The sequence below is a fragment of the Chrysemys picta genome, chromosome 19 (assembly GCF_011386835.1).
Source record: "Chrysemys picta bellii isolate R12L10 chromosome 19, ASM1138683v2, whole genome shotgun sequence".
NCBI classification, from domain to species: domain Eukaryota; kingdom Metazoa; phylum Chordata; order Testudines; family Emydidae; genus Chrysemys; species Chrysemys picta.
In genome coordinates, this window is record NC_088809.1 from 19,941,472 (window position 1) to 19,964,554 (window position 23,083).

The following is a 23,083-nucleotide window of genomic DNA, read 5'->3' on the forward strand; positions in this document are numbered from 1 at the left end:
GCCGGGAGGTGAAGAACAACCTGATCAAGACATTTCAAATCCCCTCACTTCCATCGCAGCAGGAATCTTAATCAGTCACCGCTTCAAAGAGCTCTGCTGGAAACAGGCTGAGATAGTCACTTGCTATTTACTCCGCATCTCTCTAAGGTCTCTGTGCAGCTCTTATCAGTGTGGCAGGATCACTTTACACAGGACTTAGCGTCATCAGTGCCCTAGAGGAGAAAAAACAGCAAACCCTTGTTTCCCAGGGAATCTCTGGCTTCTGCTTTCTTTCCTAGCATTTACACATTTATCCTGCAGTAAAACTATCTGAACAGGAAGAAGACCCTTGTGTCACTCTGCAGACCCCATGTAACTGAGCAAGCAGCAACGGAGGCCTAAGGATGCCCTGGTGCTCTAGGTTTTAGGTGTAGGGCAGACCTTAGTAAAGCTGGAGCTAATGAGCCCCATCTGGTTTGATTGCCAGGGTGAATCAGCAGAATCGCTCTGCAACTCTGCACAGCATCCTAAAGCCTGACCCCTGCTTATTTCCTCCCATAATGCATCTATAAAGGGGGAGTGGCTTTCACGTGGGGGAGAGGCCAAGAGTGCCTGTGACATGACTAATTCATGAAATGGTAAAGTTAAAAGAAAGGAAACAGGGCCCTAGGGACCAGTCCCCACAATGAGGTGTAATAAGCCCTCCTCAGGGAAGTGCTCTAGTCTGCAGAACGTCGTTAGAAGTCCACAGAGTCTTATTAAGATACCTGAATGCAGCCAGAATGTAGAGGAGTTTGATTTTTTTTCCTGGACAGATTACAAGGTGTTATTAGACTTGTTTTGAAGCTCACCGGTGACAGCACAAGAGCTGAAGAGCTTGCGGTGATAAACTCTCTCCTCAAAACAGCCATGGGCCTGCCCCGTCAGTTATGAATCATCATAGTTTATTATTATTACCCACGCATACAAGGTGCCCATCCCCACGGTATCTGGGTGCACGTGTGAGAGTTTTGTTGGCCAGCGGAGTGACTGTTGCCGTTTGCATTGTGACTTCTGTGAGTGCGCCAGCCATTATGGCTAGCGCCGCCTAGAACGGGACGAGGGGCTGGTGTATAAAACACAGCGAGGCGTACGTGTTGCGTTGTGTAAACAGTGCAGGTGTATGTTGTGCCACTGGGGAAGATAAATATATAGGATTGAAATTAGAACTGGTGGAAGGCGCTGTTCTGTTGACATCCCTGCTTGCAACAGATCTGGCCGTACTTCCACATGGCGTGTGAAGGAAGTGGGTTGGTATAGTGGATCCATAGCTGGGACAGGTGACTGCTTGACCCCGTAAGCCTGGCAGATCCATCCCTTTGGGAACTGATGATGTACGAATCACCAAGGTCTCTCATCCAAGTGTTGATCTAGCTCAATCCTGCTTAGCTTGGGAGATCTGACTGGTTTGTAATGCTAAAACAAGCCGTGAATGACTGCAAAGAACTGGAAGGACTCACTGTTGCAACGCTTCCATTATCTGGTGTTTTTCATGAAGGCCCAGCTGTTGGGATCAGGTTATTACCTGAGAATCTCAGCTTTCATTATAGCGACTGTCACGGAGTGTGGGGGGACACCAGGCCCTGCACCCCTGGCTTCCTGCGATTCACCATGACTCTCATCCAGCCAGTAAAGCAGAAGGTTTATTTAGACGACAGGAACACAGTCCAAGACAGGTCTTGCAGGCACAGACAACAGGATCCCCCCCAATTAGGTGCATCTTGGGGTCCCAGGGCACCACAGCCCCCTTGGGGGGTCAGAGGCCTGTCTGCCTCCCAGCCATTCCACGAGCCAGCTCTGAAACTCTCCCCCCAGCGTCCCCTCCCACAGCCTTTGTTCAGTTTCCCGGGCAAAGGTGTCACCTGGCCTCTAACCCCTTCCTGGGTTCTCATGTTACATGCTCAGGTATTCTCCCTCACGGCCAGTCTCCCATCCCCCAATGCAGACTGTCCTAGCCACACTCGCCAACACTCCCCACTCAGCATTCAAAGACCACAGTAAGAACAGTCCCAGTTCGTCACAGCGACACACCAGCTCTGCCGCTGTTAAGGCCGGGCACTCCTTTCTGGTTCTGAAAAAGCTTGAAAACGTGACTCCTAAGCTCCCTAATGACAGGAGGCAAATGAAAAGAACGTCTAAGACTTAATATTTTTAAATCATTATTTTCAAGCTGATCTCGTGATTTTTAAGGCCTGATCACAATTTCTGAACATTTCGGGTTGGCAGCACTGCCAGGCCGGATCTGGCGTAAACAGATGGAGTTGCGCTGAAAGTCAGTGGAGCTACGCTGATATTTACATCTGCTGAAAATCTGGCCCATCTGTCCTAACACAGGGATCAGCTGTGCATGCCCAGAAACAAGTCTGAGCAGAGTAACACAAACACACAGGTCTCCTCAGTGACTCAGGCCAGGCCTACACTAAAATATTAGGTCAACCCAACTACGTTGCTCAGGGATGTGAAAAATCCACACCCCTGAGTGACGTAGTTAAGCCGACCTCAGCAGCAGCATAGACAATGCTAGGCCGACAGAAGAATTCTTCAGCCAACCTAGCTGTCTCCTCTTGGGGAGGTGGATCACCTACAGCGATCGGAGAACTCCTCCCGTCGTTGTAGTGAGGGTCTACCCCGCAGATGGGTTTAAGTGCAGGCATAGCCTATAGGAGGCAGAGAATTTGTCATCTTCCTTTGTTTCTTATGGTGTCCAGGGTACTCGTTCGTGTTTGTTTGAAGCACCACTCGCTCGCATAGAAAGCAGCAACTCTGATTCATCTTTGTGCTGCTTGGGGACGGCGGTGAAATAAATATTAACAGGAAAATCTTGAAGGGTTTGTGTCACAGGCGTGGCTACCCTGTAACAACTCCTGCTGACCTAATGTGGCACTGCCTCTGCTCCCTGCTTCAGTTGCCCCCTCCCTGGTGGGCCCTTGCTGCCTTCCCACACAGGCTGGAGGTGGTGCCACAGCTGAGCCCTCTGGCCAAGTGACTCACTAAACCTTAACCCCTTCCAGGGTAACAAAAGGCCAAACAAACAAAAGGTTCTTCCACCCGCTGGGCCTCTCTTCAGCCCATCCTGCGGGCTCAGCTCCAGCCCTCTGGGCTCCCTTCCAGTCCCTCTGCTCTGGGACAGAGCCCTGACTCCCGGCTGCTTCTCTGGAGCCCTTCCAGACCCCGCTTCAGGACCTGCCACAGCAGCCCACACGCTCCCTGTGGGTCCTCCCCACACTGAGCCCTCTGCCCTTTTAAAGCCCAGGTGTTTACCAGGCTGTCACATGACCCCATTAGTCCCGCCCCCTCCTCCAGCTGAGAGGCAGGTAATTATGGCCCCGGCAGGACTGGTCCACTTTCCAGACTGCCTGTGGCAGTGCGTCCTCCCTGCGATCGGAGGTGTGATGGCAGCTCGGGTGGGCACACCCATGCTAGCTAGCATGGCTAAAATTACCAGGAACGACAGTGGCATGACCTTCAGCCCAGCTACAAGCCTGCCGGGACCCCTGGGTATGTACTGTGTTTCTAGCCCACGCCTCTGAGTCTTCACTGCTATTGTTAGCTGCACTGGCCAGATCAAAGCTAGCGTGGGTATATCTACCCAAGCTGCAACCACACCTCTGACAGCAGCGGAGCCCACCCAAAACTCTTCCCCCCACTTGGACATATTGCTAAGGCGGAAAGTGAAGCGGATAAGTAGTAGGATGTGGGTGAGCTGAGAACCCAGGCCAGGTTCACAAACTGGGGCTGAGTGTCAGGGCCGGCTCTAGGATTTTTGCCGCCCAAAGCAAAAACAATTTTGGCCGCCCCCCTCCCCCAGCCTTATTTAATTACCCCGCCCCCCCTCAACTCTGCCCCTTCCCCAAATCCCCAGCCCTGCCTCCTCCCCCCAGGCTCTCAAGCCTAGGAGGGAGGGAGGGGGAGAAGCGGCGCCGTGCCGCGGCCGCTCGGGATCTCCCCCTCCCTCCCAGTTTTGAGAGCCTGGGAGGGAGGGGGAGCCGCCGAGGCGCGCCGCTGCTCCCCCTCCCTCCCAGGTTTGAGAGCCTGGGAGGGAGGGCGAGTAGCAGCGCGCGAATCAGCTGTTTCGCGCGCCGTGGCAGCAGCAGCGGAGGTGAGCTAGGGCGGCCGGGGCACATTTTTAGGGGCGGCATTCTGGCACGGGCCATGCCGCCCCTAAAAATATGCCGCCCCAAGCACCAGCTTCTTTTGCTGGTGCCTAGAGCCGGCCCTGCTGAGTGTTGATCCAAGTCTGGGGCTATATCTTCACAGCACAAAATGGGAGGTTTTGCATGGAGATCGCTATCTTGCTGTGAAATCCCAGAGGCAAGGCACTGGGCATTTTACTCCGTGCAGCTAGTTGAGATCAACACTAGGTTGACTGTGTTGGGGGAGGGGGCTTGTAGGGCTGACCTCAGCTAGCTACATGAAGGAGTCCACAGGCCTTCCACTGTTGCGCGGTTTCTAAACTCAGTTGACTTTCACTGCAAAGTCAATAAAGTTCTTGTAGAAAGTACAAAGTGGGTTAGATTCTGATCAGGAGTCAGGATGGACAAGAGTGGAATTCTGCTCTCTCGGTTCATCGGAGTTCAGCAGTTGCTCAGGTTAAAGACCTCAATCGCTGGATGGGAGCAGGAGGTATAGAGCTCAGCAGAGCACAAACCAAGAGTGATAAGGAGAAGAAAAGTCACGGAGGGGTTGAGTCATACAGAGAGCTGGCTGGAAAGACCAGTTGGTAGGGATCGGCTTTCAGATGTGCTCCCACACCCAGTTCCTAATGGACCTGCACGACTACATCATGAAACCCAGCCTCACTATTGGCTCTGACTGGGATTCCCGCTGGTGGCTTAGCGGAGAGGTCACGGACTGAGGGGCCGTGGTGAATGAACTCTTACCACATGCTGCCACGTAGTCCTGGCACAGCAGCGGGCACACCATGTGGAAAGGTAGCCTTGCTGCTGCCCAGGCTTTGGATAAATCAAGGGCATTGGTTTCCAGGGCTGTAGAGGCAGCATCAAAATACATTTTATTTTTAAGAAAAAGCCCAACCTTGTTCTGAGCACAGGGGAAATCCACCCCCAACCCACCAGCGGGAGGACCAGTCTGGAACTCATTCTGTTCCCTCTCTGTTGCAGATCGCTGGTGCGTTTGGTAGGAGTGCCCTGAACAAGAGCTACCAGGGCTTGGCTGTGCTGGCATTGAGGTAGGTGCAGTAGCCTGGTGTATTTCACAATGCTGGCTCATCACACAACCGCGTGGGGGCGACGGACCTGTCTGGTTTTAAGATTAAGTTAGATAAGTTTATGGAGGGAATGGTTTAATGGTAAAACATAGTAGCCAAGGAATACCAAGCAATGGTGGGTAAATAATATAATGGCTAACAGAGGTCAGGCTAGAGACTCTTGCCTAAATGCTCGGGGTCTTACTGATCGCCATATTTGGGGTCGGGAAGGAATTTTCCTCCAGGGTAGATTGGCTGAGCCTCTGGAGGTTTTTCGCCTTCCTCCGCAGCATGGGGCAGGGATCTCTAGCAGGAGGGTCTCTGCCAATTGAAGTCACTAAAACACAGGATTGGGGACTTCAACAGCAGAGTCCAGGGAAGGGGTAGGGACGGTTTTGTGGCCTGCAGCATGCAGGGGGTCAGACCAGATGATCATAATGGTCCCTTCTGACCTTAAAGTCTATGAGTCTATGAGAACCGCAGTCTTGCCACTGTGTTGACAGTAGTGGTGGGCAGACTCCCCAATTTTGGGAAGCTTAATCAATTTGGCTGCAAATCTTCTGAGAGCCCCTGGCTCAGAAATGCGGTAGGAGTTGTGATCCTGATAAGAATCCCAGGCCTTCTACTTTGTGAGGTGCAGAAGGGCAGGAAAATGACCCAAACAAACCCAAAGCTCAAACAAGCGTCTTCGATCAAGTGTTCAGTCAGGTTCGTATTTGATCAGAACCAGTACAACATCCTTAGTGGACACAGCCACCTTTCCTGAACACACAATGTACGGACATTCGTCTCCACAAAAATTCATCATCCCTGAAGTCTGCAGACATGTTCAGGTTCTGTGCCAGCTCTCTTTCTCTTGTGATCTGCACTGACAATGCATACACACAGGTCAACCAGCCTCTGCCCTGTGCTGAGATGAGTTCCTGTCTGCATCCTGTAAAACTTGCCCATACCGGTATTGCCCTGGCCTCTTCTTTTGTCATTCAGTGTTGCACGCATTCTAAAGCAATATGCATTTCCTCACCTTTTGGGGGCGAAGCCAGACTTTGAGGCACCTGCTCCCCTACTTGGTGTAAACTTTGCTTGTGCCAATCAGAAACGACCACAAACAGGTTTTGGGCCCCGTCCCCTATGACATTTCTATGATGTCATACTGGGTACTTTATGGGCCTGCCTGCCATGTGCAATCCACACCCTGAAGACCTTACATTGGCAAACAGGCTACACTAGGAAAATTAGAGGTAGGAATAACGTGGTGTGTATTCCTCTCTCTCCTTTCCTACTCCCCTTCCTCTTATCCAATTGCATGGAGCTGAGATTTAGCCATGTGGCTTAAATGGATTAAAAAGTAGTAACGCTGCATCACAATGGTCACATCTGGACTGTCCCAGAGTTTGGGCCAGGGCTTTGATTTGGCTGATTATTGACAAAAGGGCCCGCCGTGAAGGCTGGAGCCTGATCTATTACCTCAGAACACCGCCGTAACTAAAAAACAAGGAAATCCCAGAGCAGCTGTCTCACCCAGCACTATACCAGACCCAGAGCGTCTGCCCACGACCATCAACACACTTAGCAAATCCTAACAAATTCACTGTCGCTCTCAGCACCCTCAGCGCACACCGCAAAGAAATGACAAGCCAAACTACAGTATTACACTTCCTAGGACTGATTACATTTCCTCGCTTGATTATGATTAAAAGTACTGTACTAATAAATAAAAAATGACCACATGAATTAACTCATATTAGTGATACCTTAGATTTTGCTACAGGGTAAAACTTTCAGAGGTGCCCAAATGACATAGGAGAATTTCAGTAAGACTTAGACTCCTATGTTCAAAGTGACAGACACCAGGAGCCAGATTTTTAAAGGTATTTAGGCACCTAAAGATGGAGCTAGGCACCTAGCAAGGTGTTCAAAAGCACTAGGCGCCGAACCCCCATTGATTTCAAGCCCAGGTGCTTAGGCACTTTTGAAAATTCTACTAGGTGCCTATTTGACAAAGGTATTTAGGCACCCAACAATGCAATCTGGCCCTAAGAAGTCAAAGTCTCAGTAAAATTCAGTGGGACATAACAGCCCCTAAGTGACTTTGGCCACTCACACTGTATTTTGAGGCATTTATCTGCCAGAGGGATCAGAATAGAAGGCCAGAGCCATACGGTACATTACAGGAGCAGGTGATGAAAGGGATAAAAATCACCATAACCTCCCCGTACACCATGTCCCCTCCTCCCCCTTTATTGGTCTGGCTCATTCAAACCGGCTCAGAGAGATCCTGTGGGTGCCGTTGTCTGTCACTATCTGTCCGGTGCTCTGACGGGCCTGGCTCGGAGAAGTGCCGAGTGCAGCCGGCGTTGTGAGCGCTCAGCATCCCGGCGGCCCGTTTCGCAGTTCGCATTTCATGCTGCTGTCGGGGGAATGTCTGGATCGTCTCAACCAAGTTCTGAGACCAGAACATCCAGAACCTTCCAGATTGATTTCCCCTGATGTTTGGGATGCAGCGTGCCAGGGGTCACACAGACTGGTCTGCCAGGTACCACAGGCTGCCTCTCTAGCGATCTTCCTGCCTCTGATGCATTCAGGGTGGATTATGGGTAACGAGGACATCTGTTCCCGAAGGGGAGTGGGTTAGGAGCTGGGCAGAGGCCATTTCCCTGCCGCTACCACCTCTGCTTCTGTTGCAGCCCAAGTCCCTTCACGGAGCACTTCAGGCTGCAGTTCAGTGGCACTGAAACGTCAGCGAGGCTCAGCAATGCCGTGGTGGCGCACGAATTGGCACAAGAGTACCAGGGCGCAGGGGACAAAGTCGAAATGTCCATGGACGTTGGCAGCTTGCTGGTGAGAGGTGAGCGTGTGTTTCCTAGCCCTGTCCCTCTGCCGTCATGAGGCCTGTGTGATTTAGCCTGGCCTGGAATGCAGCATGCAAGTGGGATAGGAAACAGAGACCAAGCCCTTGGTTCAACAGCAGGCACCGGAGTGCCGTGTTTTTTCCGGGTTACTGTGAACCTTTAACACACTAAGCATCGGTGTGAAAAGCAGGGCCTGGCCCATGCCTAGGTGCTGTGGAATGTGCCTCTGGCTGAGGAATGCACCAGGACCTGATTCTGATCCCATTAAAGTCAATGTGAAAATGCCCTTTGCTTGCGGTGGTACAGGATCAGGCCGCTGCGGAAGAGAGAACTGCTCCGCCCCCACCCAGGAGAGCGAGCCCCTGCCTGGCTACGAAGCTCAGGAGAGCACACATCATCAGTAAGCCCTGGCAGTGTGAGGTGAGGGATCCCTAGGAGCTGGGATCCCATTGTCCAGAAGGGGAACTGAGGCCCAGAGACGCTGACTGACTTGCTTAAGGTCCCACAGGAAGTTTGTGGTAAAGCAGGGACTTGAACCAGGCTCTCCCAAGTCCCAGACTAGTACTTCACCCACTGGCTCATGCTTTTCTCTCAAACAGTGCCCCCCCCCCCCAAAACCACCCACCCACCCATGCCCAACAGTCCAAACTTGCACCCCACCCAGCAGCTACATCTAATCCCATGGCTTTAGACGAAAGCCACCCCTTTTCCTTCACGGCAAATCCTAGGGTTACCATACGTCCAGATTTTCCCGGACATGTCCGGCTTTTTGGCCTCCAAATCCCCGTCCGGGGGGAAATCCCAAAAAGCCAGACATGTCCGGGAAAATCGGAACATGCGGGGCCGGCGGTGCTGGGCCGGGTGCTCGGGGGCCGTGCCGGCGATGTGGTGCCAAGCCGGGGCTCGGGGCTCGGGGGCCGGGCCGGCGGTGTGGTGCCGAGCCGGGGCTCGGGGGCCGGGCCGGCGGTGCGGTGCCGAGCCGGGGGCTCGGGGGCCGGGCCGGCGGTGCGGTGCCGAGCCGGGGGCTCGGGGGCCGGGCCGGCGGTGCGGTGCCGGGGGCCGGGCCGGGGACCGGCAGTGCTGGGCGGGCCGGGGGCCGGGCCCGGGGCCGGCACCCCAGGGCCCGAGCCGACCCAGGCTGGAGATGCTGGGGGGCCAGACTGGGCCGCGCCTCCTCCCCCCACACCCCCCTTACCTGCTTCAGGCTTCCCGCGAATCAAATGTTCGCGGGAAGCAGAGGAGGGGGCGGAGTTGGGGCGGGGCTGGGGACGGGGCCCCGTGGAGTGTCCTCCTTTTGGAGGCTCAAAATACGGTAACCCTACAAATCCTCCATATTAATCTCCCTGCCATCACCCAAACATATTCTTCCAGCCGCCAGCTACGCTGGCCCCAGTCCAGTTCCTAGCACATTCCAAGCAGTCCACATTCCAGAGTCTAAAACCACTTTTACCATCTCGATAAACAAAAGGGTCCTATTGCCCATCAACTCCACAGAGCGCATGAGAAAACTTTGGCCTCCCCCAACCTCCTTTCTGTCCTGCCCAGCGTAGAAGAATCAGATGGTTTCTTGTTTATGTTCGTTTCCTCCCTCTCCCCCTTTGTCTGGAAGATCACTGGGGCAGGGACGGTCTCTCAGGCCTGCTCTGCCCACAAACTAGCACCAGTCTGAGGCCTTGTCTCCCTGCAGCGTTTTAACTTCAGGTGTGATTTGAAACTGTTAGGCCCAAAAACTGAAAAACATGTTTATCTCGGCTTCTGCTTGTTATCCCAGTAAACATGCTTATCTCAGCTCTCACTGTTGTTTCCCATGCATGAAGCTGCACGTATACAGGATGTATAGAAGATATATGGCAAAGGGGAGGGGGTTGGACGGACCCTGGGAAAGGAATGTGAAGGACGGGAAGCTAACAGATGTATCCTGATTACTACTAGAACTGAATTTAAACAATGCATAGGTTAGCAGAATTTAGACACGCTAAGTTGTTTGTCTCTCTGTATAAGAGAAGCCCAGTTGTGCTTGTAAGGTGTGTTCCTCCCTCTGGCATGAGTCGAGGGGGACACCCGCTCAGCTGACTGATCAATAAAGAACTTGAAGCCGTCTTCTAGACTCCCGTGCCTCCTTGGGGTAATTGGGCAGCTCCAGGGGGAAACGAGCCCATTTGGCTAACAAATGGCGACTCCGCCGGGACTTCTCTCCCTGTAGAGGGCACTGACCGACGGCCGAGGGCGATTCCGAGGAGTGGCCACCTCGAGCTGTTGCTTTGCTCGGGCCTCGGATCGTCACAATCGGCCGGGGCGGCTGCGTCCTCTCTGAAGAGAACTCTGAAGGACATGGAAGCAAGACGGCTTCAGAAGGAGGGGAAGTCTGACTGCCGGACGCGGCCACTTCGGGCGGTAAGTGCGTTTACCTCCTGGGTTTGAGGAATAACGCCCCCGAGGTGTGGGTTGGACAGTGGAAATCCCCTAGGCAGCCTGTATACGGGAAGGTATGTTAACAGTATTGTAGCTTTGTAAATGTCTTGTTGTTGTGTTTTTGGTTAAAGGGTAAGCAAATAATGGCCAATGAGTAACGTAACTAACTCCACAAGTCCATGAGCCGTTTTTAACAATTATTGGGACTTGGAGCAACCTCAGGGATTACTCTTGTTTATAGGAGGGGTAATCTTGTTTCTCCTCTTAATGGTGTGTTGGAAACCGAGATTGTAACTGATTAAAGGATCTGTGTGAAAGATGAATGAGTGCCGCTGACAGGTCTGAGGCTTAAGCTGACTTCAGCCGCCCCAAGACTCCTGCAAGGGGAAACCCGATGACCAGGATATCTTGATTGCAAGGGGGGTCAGCCGAACCTCGTGACCCAGCGGATATCTGAGTTAGAACTAGATCTATACCTCTTCCCCCTCTTGATATCTCTGTCTCGGAAAACTCTGGGTAAAGCATAATGGGGTCCGGACAAAGCACCTTCTCCTGGACACCCCTGGGATGTATGCTGGATAACTGGAAGGCGTTTAGACGCCAGGCTAATTATGGAATTGTATTATGTAAAGACAAGCTTGTAAAATTCTGTACTCTTGAATGGATGACATTCGGGGTGGAATGGCCCGAGGGAGGGACGCTCAAACCAGGGGTTGTACAAGCAGTACATACTATTGTGACCTGGGATGGGCATTGGGACCAATATCCCTATATAGATATTTGGCAGGACCTTGTGGCCAATCATCCCCCATGGTTGCAAAAATGTAGATCACAAACTATTAAAACCTTAATGGCCCGTGCCCCTGTTAGGAAACCCTGTTTCCCTGTTAAGAAATTTTGTCTGTGGGCTGTGATTCCCTCTGCCCCTGAGGGTAATCTCACTATGGTATATGTTCCCTTTACCACTAGTGATCTATATAATTGGAAGCAACAGAATCCCCCGTTCTCGGAAGAAAGGGGCCCACGTTTTAGCCATGGCCCAAAGGAAAGGATATGAAGAAAGGGGGGACAAAGTTAAGGGACGGCCAGGGCCACCGGGGAAGGGGCGGGGCCCCTGCCTGGGTCGAAATCAGTGCGCTATCTGTAGGAAAGAGGGGCACTGGAAGAATGAATGCCCCCGGTGACAGGCCATGGGAAAGGAACGTAAAGATAAAACCCCGTCCCTTCCTATCCTCTACAACAGTACAGGACGTTCAGGGGAGGAGTCTTCCCCATAGGGGGGTCGGGGAACCCAGCGGCCCCTCCTGACAGCACAAGCTGCCAGCCTGGATCCCACAGTAAAAATTAAAGTGGAGGGCCGCCCAATTGAAGCCCTTATTGATACTGGGGCCACTCTTAGTTTGCTCCCCCCTTAATAAGGCTCCCCGAGATAAAGCTTGGGGACGTGCCATAGTCCAGGGGATAGAGGGACAAACTACAGCTTTGGAAAAAACTTTGCCTCTCCTAGTAAAAATAGGGGACCGTCAAATTTCCCATCAGTTTGTTTGCAGTCCCTCCTGCCCCATAGCGCTGCTCGGAGGAGATATCCTCACTAAATTACAGGCGGAGATCTCATTCGATAACGGGACAATGGAAGTCAGAATCCCTAAGCAACAAGCCTCTAATTATCAGATGGCTCTCATAAATGCTAGAGATCACTCCCTGGAATGCAAGGGAAGTGATGGAAGCCAGCCCCAGCTGGCTGGGGTGTGTGTGTGTGTGTAAATCCCAAGGTCTGGGCAGAGAAAGGAGGCGTGGCCCGAGCCAGGAATGCTACACCAGTGCATATTTCCCTTAAGGAGGGAAGCAGCCCAGTCCGAATTCGACAATACCCCCTTAAGTTAACCACTCGGATCGGGTTAAAACCCCTGATTCAAAAGTTTTTGCAGTACGGGTGGTTAAAGGAAGACACGTCCCCATACAATACTCCAATAATGGGGGTGCCTAAGCCTAATGGGCAGTATCGGTTGGTCCAGGACCTAAGACAAATTAACAAGTTAATAGTAGAGACTGTTTGCCTTTGAGTGGGAGGACCCAGATACCCACTACAAAGCTCAATAACTTTGGACCGTTGTCCCACAAGGACTTACCTGTTGTGACGGAGCAGGGAGCAGGGCAGATTTGACCTGGGAATGTTGCAGGGGGATTGCAGTGAGGAGGGGGGACTTCCCTTGAAGGAAGCTACCTGAGCTGTAACCTGAGCCAGGAACGGGGGTGGGAAGGATTAACACCTTCTGCCCGGGAGACTGAACAAAGGAGAGGAGCAGCGGGAGGAGTTGGGAGTTTGGTTTCGGTTTGGGCTGGGTGGTGCAACGCAGGGAACCCCAAGCTGGGGTCTAAGCTCCCTGAACCTCCCAGAGGGACCTAATTGAGGGGGTCTGGTCGTACCTACACGCTCTGCTTGAGACTGTGTTCCTGTCCTTAAATAAACCTTCTGCTTTACTGGCTGGTTGAGAGTCGCAGTGAATCTCGGGAAGAGGGGTGCAGGGCCCTGACTCCCCCACACTCCGCAACACCTGTGCACCCGAAATTTTTGGCAGCCAGTTAAAAAGGGACCTGGCCCCATTCCTGGCTAACCATCCTGCATGTAACATAGTTCAGTACTGCGATGATCTGCTCTTAAGTACTGAAACAGAGACAGTCTGCAAGGAGCAAACTGTAGATCTCCTCAATCACCTTGAGGTACAGGGATATAAAGTATCAAAGGAAAAAGCTCAGTTGGTTAAGCAGCAGGTTACCTTCCTTGGATACCACCTCTGCCAAGGGAGTCGCAGTTTGGGCAAAGAAAGAATCCAGGTTATACTTGGCAGCCCTTAGCCCCGGCACCCCCGAGAATTGGGGGCTTTTCTGGGATTGACTGGCTTCTGTCGACTCTGGATCCCTGGCTATGGGGGAGAGGCCAGACAACTATATGAGTCTTTGACTAAAGAAGGTCTACTCCACTAGAAATGGACCAGGGAAATGGAAAAAGCATTTCGAGAGCTTAAAGAAGGCTTGGTTCAGCCTCCCGCTCTAGCCCTCACAGATTCCCGGAAGCCATTCACCCTATACGTTCATTAAAGAGGAGGGGTGGCAGCTGGAGTCCTGTGCCAAAGGTCAGGGCCAACCTGGCGACCCATTGGATACTATTCGAAGGTCTTGGACCCTGTCGCCAAGGGGTGGCCTGCCTGCTTATGGGCCGTTGCAGCAACCGCTCTCCTTGTACAGGAGGCTGAAAAGTTTACCCTGGGGGGGGACACTGAGGTTGTGGTTCCCCACGGGATGCCTCAAATACTGGGGACAGGCGCTGGGGAAAAGCATCTAAATCCCAGTCGACATACCAGATATGAGGTAGGGCCCTTGCTAGCCCCTAACTTAACCTGGAGACAGTTAGTTCCCTCAACCCAGCTACCCTATTGCCTGACCCTTGGGTTTCCTATGAGACCAGCCCCACTCATGACTGTATTGAAGTCTTGCAACAGGTGTCCCAGGCACTCGGTATACAATGGAAGTTGCATACACCCTGGAGGCCGCAAAGCACGGGACAGGTGGAAAGAATGAATAGGACTCTCAAGGATACCCTCACTAAACTAGGCACAGAGTCTAGTTTAAAGTGGCTTGATGCGTTACCACTCGCCCTTACCCGCATTCGAAGGGCCCCACGTAAGGGTCTTAAGCTTTCACCATTATCCCGGGGTTCCGGGAGGATGTAAACTGGGAAATGGGGAAGGACTCCTTATGGAAACAGGTCTCTGGGTTGCAATCTGTTTTGTTACAGCTGCATCGACGCGGTGCCTTTTCAGGCCCTTTCCTTGGACTAGCCCGTGTACCCATTCCAGATCGGTGATCAGGTCCTCGTCAAGAAGTGGAAGCGTGACCCCCTTACACCACGCTGGGACGGCCCGCACACTGTCTCGCTCATCAGCCAAGCTGCAGTCAAAGTTCTTGGGAGTGACAAATGGACACACTATACGCGGGTAAGGCGGTTTCTGAACCCTAACCCGGAGACTGAACTAGCGGAAGAGGACACCAGCCCTCTGCCCGCCCCGGCTCCGGACGCCCGGGGTGGCACAGGTGAAGACTCCACCTGTGAGTATCAGCAACTGGACGGACTAAAGGGACTGTTTAGAAAAAGATAATGAAATTATTGTTAATATCTTTGTTTATGTGCTTCCACCACTATTATGGTTGGGAAAACAGGTTTTTACAGCTGGGGGAGACAATAGCAAAATCCATTAACCTCAGTAACTGTTGGGTGTGCGGAGGCCCAGGGGAGTTAAATGAATGGCCTTGGGTAGCCCAGCCGGTACAGCCCAAATGGTGGCTCAGCAATTTGAGTATAGTCCACGATGGAACGGGGGTTTGGACTGAGGATAGTAGCCCCTGGCGACTGTATTCTTCTGGAATGGGTATTCTCTGCCTTAATCGGACAAGGCGGGAGGGAGTGTACTTGGGAGAAAGCAAGTGTGATTGGACTCTATCCCCAGGGTTTGATTGCTGGGACCCTTATTGTCATCTGTATGACTGCTCTAAATATCAGGGGCAATGGAACCAGACCCATGTAAGGCTCACCAATAATAGTTGGGTGAAATGCTCCAAACAATACTACCCTACGGCCGAAGGTTGCAGGGCGGTAGGACAGGATGGGTTCTTTGACGCCCTATTCACGAGTTGCCAGCTAGACAATACCACTAGCAAGGACCACGTGGTACGGTGGTTTCAATGGGCATGGCAGAATCAGAATGGAACTCGAGTATGGGGTTTTAAACAATTCTGGTCTAGCACCAATCAGCCAAAATGAGGCTGCGATTGTGTCTGGAAAGCAGGAGCTGGGGCGTGGAGATGTGATTATTGCAGTTCAGCTGATGGAATGGTGGGGGGACCTTTAGGGCCAGGTAATCCTTTATATTTTGACCATCTAAAGGACGATGAGAATGAGGAAACCTGAAATGGCCCCTTTGCTAATGGAACCTGGGCTCTAAAGGGCCATTATTGGATCTGCGGGTCCTATGCCTACTGAAGATTGCCTCCAAATTGGTCTGGGATATGTTATGTTGGATATATAAGACCCTTGTTCTTTCTATTACCCCAGATGCAGGAAAATAAATTGGAAATTAGGGTTTAATTAGAGAAAGGCGGTTCGTGGATTCCACCCTGACCGCCGGAAGCTCCCAAACATGGGGGGCTCAGGAGTGGCCCCCTGAGAAAATTATAAAACATTATGGTCCAGCTACATGGAATCCTAATGAGTGGATCTCAGGAGCAAGGGAGCCCATTTACAACTTGAATCGGATAATTAGGCTGCAAGCCATTTTAAAAATAATAACTAATCAGACGGCTGCAGCTCTTGATCTTTTGGCCGATCAGTCCACTCAGATGAGGAATGTGCTCTACCAGCACCATCTAGTTCTTGATTATTTGCTGGCAGAAGAAGGGGGAATCTGTGCAAAATTAAACTAATCTAATTGCTGTTTACAAATAGATGATAATGGAAAGGCGGTAAAACAGCTAACAAAAGAAATGAGGAAGCTAGCCCATGTCCCGGTCCAAACATGGGGTGGGTGGAATATGGACTGGTTCATGTCCTGGTTACTGCAACTGGAATGGCTCCGAGAAGGCCTTCTTCTCTTTGTACTTTTTATTACAACCCTATTAACCCTAGCTTGCTTTGCTCCCTGTGTAGTTGCATTAGTCCGACGAATGGCTAATCAAATTATACACCAACAAATGATGGCCCTATACCAGCTGGTGAAGGCTGAGGATTGGGGGCCATAAGGCTCTCAAAATGCTTTTTAGGGGGGAATCTTGTTAGGCCCAAAAACTGAAAAACATGTTTATCTCGGCTTCTGCTTGTTATCCCAGTAAACATGCTTATCTCAGCTCTCACTGTTGTTTCCCATGCATGAAGCTGCACGTATACAGGATGTATAGAAGATATATGGCAAAGGGGAGGGGGTTGGACGGACCCTGGGAAAGGAATGTGAAGGACGGGAAGCTAACAGATGTATCCTGATTACTACTAGAACTGAATTTAAACAATGCATAGGTTAGCAGAATTTAGACACGCTAAGTTGTTTGTCTCTCTGTATAAGAGAAGCCCAGTTGTGCTTGTAAGGTGTGTTCCTCCCTCTGGCATGAGTCGAGGGGGACACCCGCTCAGCTGACTGATCAATAAAGAACTTGAAGCCGTCTTCTAGACTCCCGTGCCTCCTTGGGGTAATTGGGCAGCTCCAGGGGGAAACGAGCCCATTTGGCTAACAAAACCACTTTCATTACATTAGGGCCAAAGGCACTTGTATTTTGGTGTAAACCAGGCTTATGGTGAGTTAGTTTACCCTTGGTCTACGCTACAAAGTTTTGCAAACATAGCTACAAGTGTAGGGGGAAATCACCCTCCCGGGCCTGCATAGCTGTGGCATCAAAACCCCTGTGTAGACACAACAATACTAAGAGAGGAGTGCTTTGGGAGCATTGCTGATATTGTTCAGGGAAGTGGTGCGGTTGTGCCAGCAGAACTACTTTTGTGGGCCTAGCCTGCATCTCCACTATGGGGCCTTGCCAGCAGAGCTGTACCAGCAAAGGCTCCGTCATGTAGACAAGCCCCGAAATCGATTTAAGACCAAATTTAAGCTGAGCTGAAATAAGCCACTCTTAAACTGAAATAGGAGTGTCAACACAGGGGGTTGCTCTAATTGGATCTAAATTAGTATGTAGAGAAGGTCAGCATTTCAACTTGAGTGGCTCATTCTGATTTGGCTTCATCCAGTCAAAAAAAATTGCATGAAGTTAAAGCAAAATGTGTCCACATGGGGCTGTGAGCCAGTTTAACTAAACCAGTTTAACAACCTGATAAACCGGTGCCACTTGGGTGCGTAGACAAAGGCTCATTCTGTGTGTGTACAGCACCTGGTGCAACAAGGAGCCGCATCTCAATTTGTATATGTATATAATACAGGCGCTACTGTAATATATAGGACCATTGACACTGGTTTCCACCTGATTCCCATTAGATTATGGCACTTGCTCGTCGGTGCCTGGGGGTGACACCGATGCACCGTGGCCATGGCAAGCCGCAGAGCGGAAGAACGAGACCCAGCATGTGCAGGAAGCCTGATCTCAGAGGGCTGGGTGTTGTGCATGGCAAGTTGTGTCACAACCAGGTGTGTGTCGGTGAGATCCATCAGCCTGGCTCATTTTAATCAGGGGAAGTAAGTTCTATGGATACCGCTAGCGCAACAGAAGGGCAAGGGAGTGAGAGAACACGGGTGCCCCCAGTCTGAAAACCGATACATGGACCCAGCTGTGGAGATGAGACAGGGAGAGCTAATGTGATGAATGTGCCAATAAGCCACATCAGTTGCTCTAGGCCAAGCTGATGATAGATAATATTGTACCTTGATCATAGGCGTGCGCAGCCCGTTTCATTAGGGTGTGCACCCAGGGAGCCCCACCCTGCCCTAGCCCCACCCCCATCCTGCCCCCATCCACTCCCTCCTACTTCCCGCCCCCTGACTGCCCCCCTCAGAACCCCCAACCCCCCCTGCTCCTTGTCCCCTACCACCTCCTGGGACCCCTGCCCTTAACTGCCCCCCAGAACTCCTCCTCCTATCTAAGCCTCCCTGCTCCTTGTCCCCTGACTGCCCCCCTAGGACCCTACCCCCTACCAGTCCCCTGACTGCCCCGACCCTTATGCACATCCCTGCCCCTAGACAGACGCCCAGGACTGCCACGCCTCTCCAACCGCTCCCCACCCCCTGACAGGCCCACCCCAGAACTCCTGACTCATCCAACCCCCTCTGCTCCTTGTCCCCTGACCACCGCCTCCAAAGACCCCCCCCCAATTGCCCCCCCAGGACCTTCCTTGCTCCCTGTCCCCTGCCTGCCCTGACCCCTATCCACCCCCTGCCCCCTGACAGACCATGGGACTCCCATGACCCATCCAACCCCCCCTGCTCACTGACTGCCCCCTCCAGAGACCTCCTGCCCCTAACCATCCCCCCGGGATCCCACCCCCTATCCAACCCCCCCTGCTCCCTGTCCCCTGACTGCCCCCACCCCTTATCCAACCCCCCTGGCCGTGGACCCCTTACGGGGGTGAGGGTCCTAGCCTCCTCACGGAGCCAAACACTGCCCCACAGAAGCACGCAGCCCCAGCTCCACAGGTGGGATGGGAGACAGAGGAGCTCAGGCCAGCTCCACACAGAGTGGGCTCAGGGCTTCAGCCCTGCAACTTTTGCCACTAGGGTGGCTGGGGCTCCCGAGATGGGGACTTCAACCCCACATCTTCTGCCAGGGTCCAGGGCTTCTCCTCCCTGCCCCAGTGTGGTTCCTCCGCCCCCCACTCCAGTGCAGCTCCTGCCGGGGTCCGGGCTTCTCCTCCACCCCCACTCCCTCCCCTCACATGGCTCCAGCCCCATCTGGGGCTTCTCTTCCCCCACCCCCGCATGGCTCCTGCCGGTATCTGGAGCTTCTCCCACTGCCAGGGCCGGCTCCAGGCACCAGCTTGGCAAGCAGGTGCTTGGGGCGGCCACTCCGGAGAGGGGCGGCAGGTCCAGCTATTCGGCGGACGGTCCCTCACTCCCACTCGGAGCGAAGGACCTTCCGCCGAATATCGCGATCGCGGCTTTTTTTTTTTTTTTTTGGCTGCTTGGGGCGGCCAAAACCCTGGAGCCGGCCCTGCCCACTGCACCCAGCCCTAGCCTAGCTGGGCTCCTTTGGGTCACCTGCTGCCTACTGTGGCCGGAGTGGAGCCTGGCTGGCAGGGAGCAGCCATACACGTGGACGCCATGGCCACCAGCCCAAGAGGTGCGGGGCAGCCCTAGGCAAGCAGGGGCTGATAGCCCCGCACTCCCGCCCACACCTAACCCTAAGGCTTTTTGTGTGTGTGTGTGTGTGTGTGTGTGTGTGTGTGTGTGTGACTCACTCAGCCCCTGCCGGAGCAGGGAGGCAGGAAGCAGTTGATTTGAGCCTGCCCGGCAAACAGCTGAGGACGGGAGGGGGGAGGAGCAGCCTTCCCAGCCAGAGCTCAGGGCATTAGGGTGTGCCGGGGCACACCCGGCACACCCCGTGCGCATGCCTATGACCTTGATGTAGCACCATTTATCTTGAAGGCTCTCAGAGCATTTCCATACTGTACATAGACAGGCAGCACATTCCACGCCACTGCCAGTTTCATAATGGAAGGTGGCAGCTGCACGTAGGCCAGGAAGCAAAGCAAAGAATGCCGTTTCTTACCGATACTGCAAGGCATTACAAGGAGGGAAGGTGGTAATTACCCAGACAGAAATATAACCAGGACACTACATGTACCATCCCATCCTGTTTCAATGAGGACACAGGGTCATCAGCTTTGTCTCATCTGCCAGTCTTAGGTCTTTGCCCTGAATTTCCTGCTGGATTAGGTCAGGCCCTCGTTACGTGGATGTGCTGTTTGTGCCCAAAGATCCTTGCAGTTTGTTTGGGACCTCGAGGCTTGAGCAGAGATGAGGGCTCATTCCGCTGGGCATAGCACATACACTGATAGCAGTCTCTTCCTTGAGGTGTAGACAAAAGGCTGGAACACAGAAAATGTCATTGACAGATAGGAACTGAAGCGTAGAGGGGCAGATCCTGAAACAGATATTTAGGCTCCTAAGGCCCTTTCATTTCAGTGGCCATTAGGAGTCTTTGAGGATCTGGGCCAGAGAGTTTTAAAGGCCAGATTTTCCAAGGTGTTGACGTGTCTAAAGATGCATCTAGGTGCCTACTGGTGTTTCAAAAGTGCCAGACTCCCACTAATAGACACCTAAATATCTTTGGAAATCTGGCCCTAAGTGACTGGCCCAGGATGGCACAGAGTGTCTGTGGCGGAGCCAGGAACCCAACCCAGATCTCCTGGGTCTCAGTCCAGCATCTTCACCGCAAGCCCATCCCATCTTGTCTGTCTTTGGCCCATGGAAGTTGTGCTACCTGGCCAAACCTAGACGTCAGTAGTCCGCTAGCAATGATGCATCAGGTTGCTGCCTTGCATAACCCCCCCCCCCCACCCCATCCTCAGCGTATGCCGTGCAGCCAGGCACACAAGCAGGGGGTGGGACCAGCTCCCCAGAGGGGCAGCGCTTGGTGGCAAGGATCATCCATCACCCTGAGTATGCCCATCTGTCTTCCTGAGCCCCTTCAGCTTGTGCCATCCGGGACCACGTGCTGGACAGCGGGTCCAAAACCAGTGCCTGTAAGGGAGGTGCATCCTGACACTAGGGCTTTGAATGAGTGTGGGGACAGGTTTCAGGCTGGGTGTGAAGAAGGGGGGGAAATCCTATTTGGGGTTCACTCCTCCAGCGGGGGAAAGGGGGAGAGAGTGCAAGGGGGATGGTGGGGGGAGGAGGAAGGCATTGCTGTGGTTTCTTCTATTACTTGGGAAGCGCTAAATGCCTGGAGGAGCTGGGCCTCAGATACTACAGAGACAAGGGCCATGCAAGTACCTGAACAGGTGGCCTGTGGGGTTCAGTGCACTGGTGATACAATTAATCACCCACCTCCAGGACCCCACAATTGCAATCCTGATCTCCCTGGCTACCTGTAAGTGTTATCAGTGACCCTGTGCACACAGTGCTATCAGGTGAGAAACTTGGGCTGGGTTCCCAGTTCCACTCACGCCCCCCTCCCCCAAAGGGCTCTCCTAACGCTCAGGCCCTAGGGGAGGAAGCGAGAGACACTGAGGTCAGCTGTCCTCAGCCAGCGAAGGTCACTCTGACAAAGCAGACTCCGTCATGCGTCTGACGAAGTGGGTATTCACCCCTGAAACCTTATGCTCCAATACTTCTGTTAGTCTATAAGGTGCCACAGGACTCTTTGTCGCTTTTTATTCTGACAAAGGAGACTCAAAGTCGCAGGCACAATAGAGCTGTTCAAAGCTGCGTTTGCTGTCCAGGTGTGTGCGCTGGAAGGCATCCCCTTTGGAAGGTGGAAAATCCACCAGGAATGCCTCGGCGGGATAAAACTCCCTTTAGAGAGAGCAGAAACGGAGGTGATTACCCTGCCGCAGTCCAACACTTATGCACAGATAGGGACAAGCACTGAGCTACCACAGATCTCAGGGATAGATTATTTTTTAAAGTAATTACTGTAAAGTCTTTTTTTTAATTCTCTGGCTCCCCCGTGAGGAAAAACGGTGCAGTGCAGCTTTCAACCAGCAGTGCTGCTGTGAGGGGTTAAAAATATACCACAGCCCATGATCTTTTTTTACCCTTTTCCTTGTGGTTGCAGTGCAGTAGATTCTTTTCACTCCTCCCTCTAGCCTTATGCTCTTTCCTGCACGTGACCCTATTCTCTGTCCCTCTCCCCCTTTGCTATGAGGAATCTGGAAAGCAGCACTGAACCCAGTCCTGGGGAATTTAGATTTAGTGAATTTCCCTTTATACTGACATTGGAAGAAACAACCAGGAGGCCAGGGGCACCTTAAAGACTAACAGATTTATTTGGGCATAAGCTTTCGTGGGTAAAAAAACCCACTTTTTCAGATGCATGGAGTGAAAATGACAGATGCAGGCATTATATACTGACACATGAAGAGAAGGGAGTTACCTCACAAGAAAGGCCAGAACTGCAAAGGTATGTAGGCTCCTAACTTCCATACCTTTGAGAATCTGGATCAAAGTCCCCCGTTGAGCCAGTGCATCAAAATGGGTAAACGAATTCTAATGTTAGTGAAATGGCTGCTTAGAGGAAAGGCGCTCTGTAGAAACGATGGCTTGGCTAGATGTGATTTACACATTTTATACAGCTGAATATGTCCTAGTGACTGGAATGGTGGGGCAGGGAGGGGGGAAGGGGGGCAGGATCTGTCCAAATTATGGAGAAATAAGAGACACTGGTTGCCAGGATAAGAAATATGATTTTTTTTAGAAGTAAATCCTAGTGATATTGCAGATAAAAACTATAAGAGTAAAATTTCCAATCGTCTCACAGGGAGTTTTGGGCACTTTATGGGCATAAACTAACCCCCCAAGAGTGACTAACTAGACCCCCATGTGAATTCTTCTGCTAGATCCCAGAGAAGAATGCACTCCCGTAAGGATTTGCTTGGGAGTGAATGATCTTAGTGTACGTTTTTCTATCAGGAGCAGCAATGTAGTGCTCCCTCAGAGAGAACTGGTTGGATTTGTATAAGTGAAAATGCTCAACCAGAGAGAGCGGAGACCACAAGATAAAGTCTGAAAAACCATTCGAAGCCTTAGGAATGCAGGTTCTGCTCTGGGGCTAGAATGGTGAGACATCACTTCAGAGCTTTGTGGCTTTCTTCCCAGCAGCTGCACCCCCGGCACTTGCCTGGCGTGTAACATCCGCTGCTAGCTCTCCTCATCTGACCAAGGACCTAGCAACATGTGCCCAGAATTCTCCATCTGTAAAGCCAGGGCATGAGGTACTTGTCCTTCTGCCTCCGTCATCACCATCCATCACTGCCAATATAAGCAAGTCCTTCTCAACCACCATCCTCTGCCCTCCCCTGGGATTGTGCTAGTGGATGGGACCAGCCATTGCTGCCGACAGGTTAGGCTGGTGATTAGCACCCTGAACGCCATCACTACGATTGGCTGCT

The 23,083-nt window shown here is 52.3% G+C and overlaps 1 protein-coding gene and 1 long non-coding RNA gene across 17 annotated transcripts in view; both read left to right on the top strand.

The window, feature by feature from the left end:
• The window catches only part of LOC101934842 (uncharacterized), a 55,710-nt gene that overhangs the window by 28,407 nt on the left and 4,220 nt on the right, over positions 1 to 23,083 (top strand). For 10 of the 15 annotated variants that reach the window (XR_010593872.1, XR_010593876.1, XR_010593877.1 and 7 more), the window contains 4 exons: positions 5,139 to 5,206; positions 7,912 to 8,072; positions 17,517 to 17,666; positions 22,794 to 22,955. Coding sequence is in view for 2 of the 15 variants with exons in the window: in XM_065573309.1 (XP_065429381.1) it covers positions 5,139 to 5,206; positions 7,912 to 8,072; positions 17,517 to 17,620 (333 nt within the window). In the remaining 13 variants the exon portion in view is untranslated. Of the gene's footprint in view, positions 1 to 5,138; positions 5,207 to 7,911; positions 8,073 to 17,516; positions 17,667 to 22,790; positions 22,956 to 23,083 lie in introns of all 15 variants that reach the window. The other 5 variants (XR_010593873.1, XR_010593875.1, XR_010593874.1 and 2 more) reach the window with 5 other exon arrangements.
• On the top strand, positions 9,784 to 16,696 carry LOC135976602 (uncharacterized). 2 transcript variants are annotated; one of them, XR_010593884.1, is made up of 2 exons: positions 9,784 to 10,562; positions 14,285 to 16,696. It is a non-coding gene; the product is annotated as an uncharacterized LOC135976602 (long non-coding RNA). The 2 variants fall into 2 exon arrangements; XR_010593885.1 differs by having other exon boundaries at positions 14,310 to 16,696.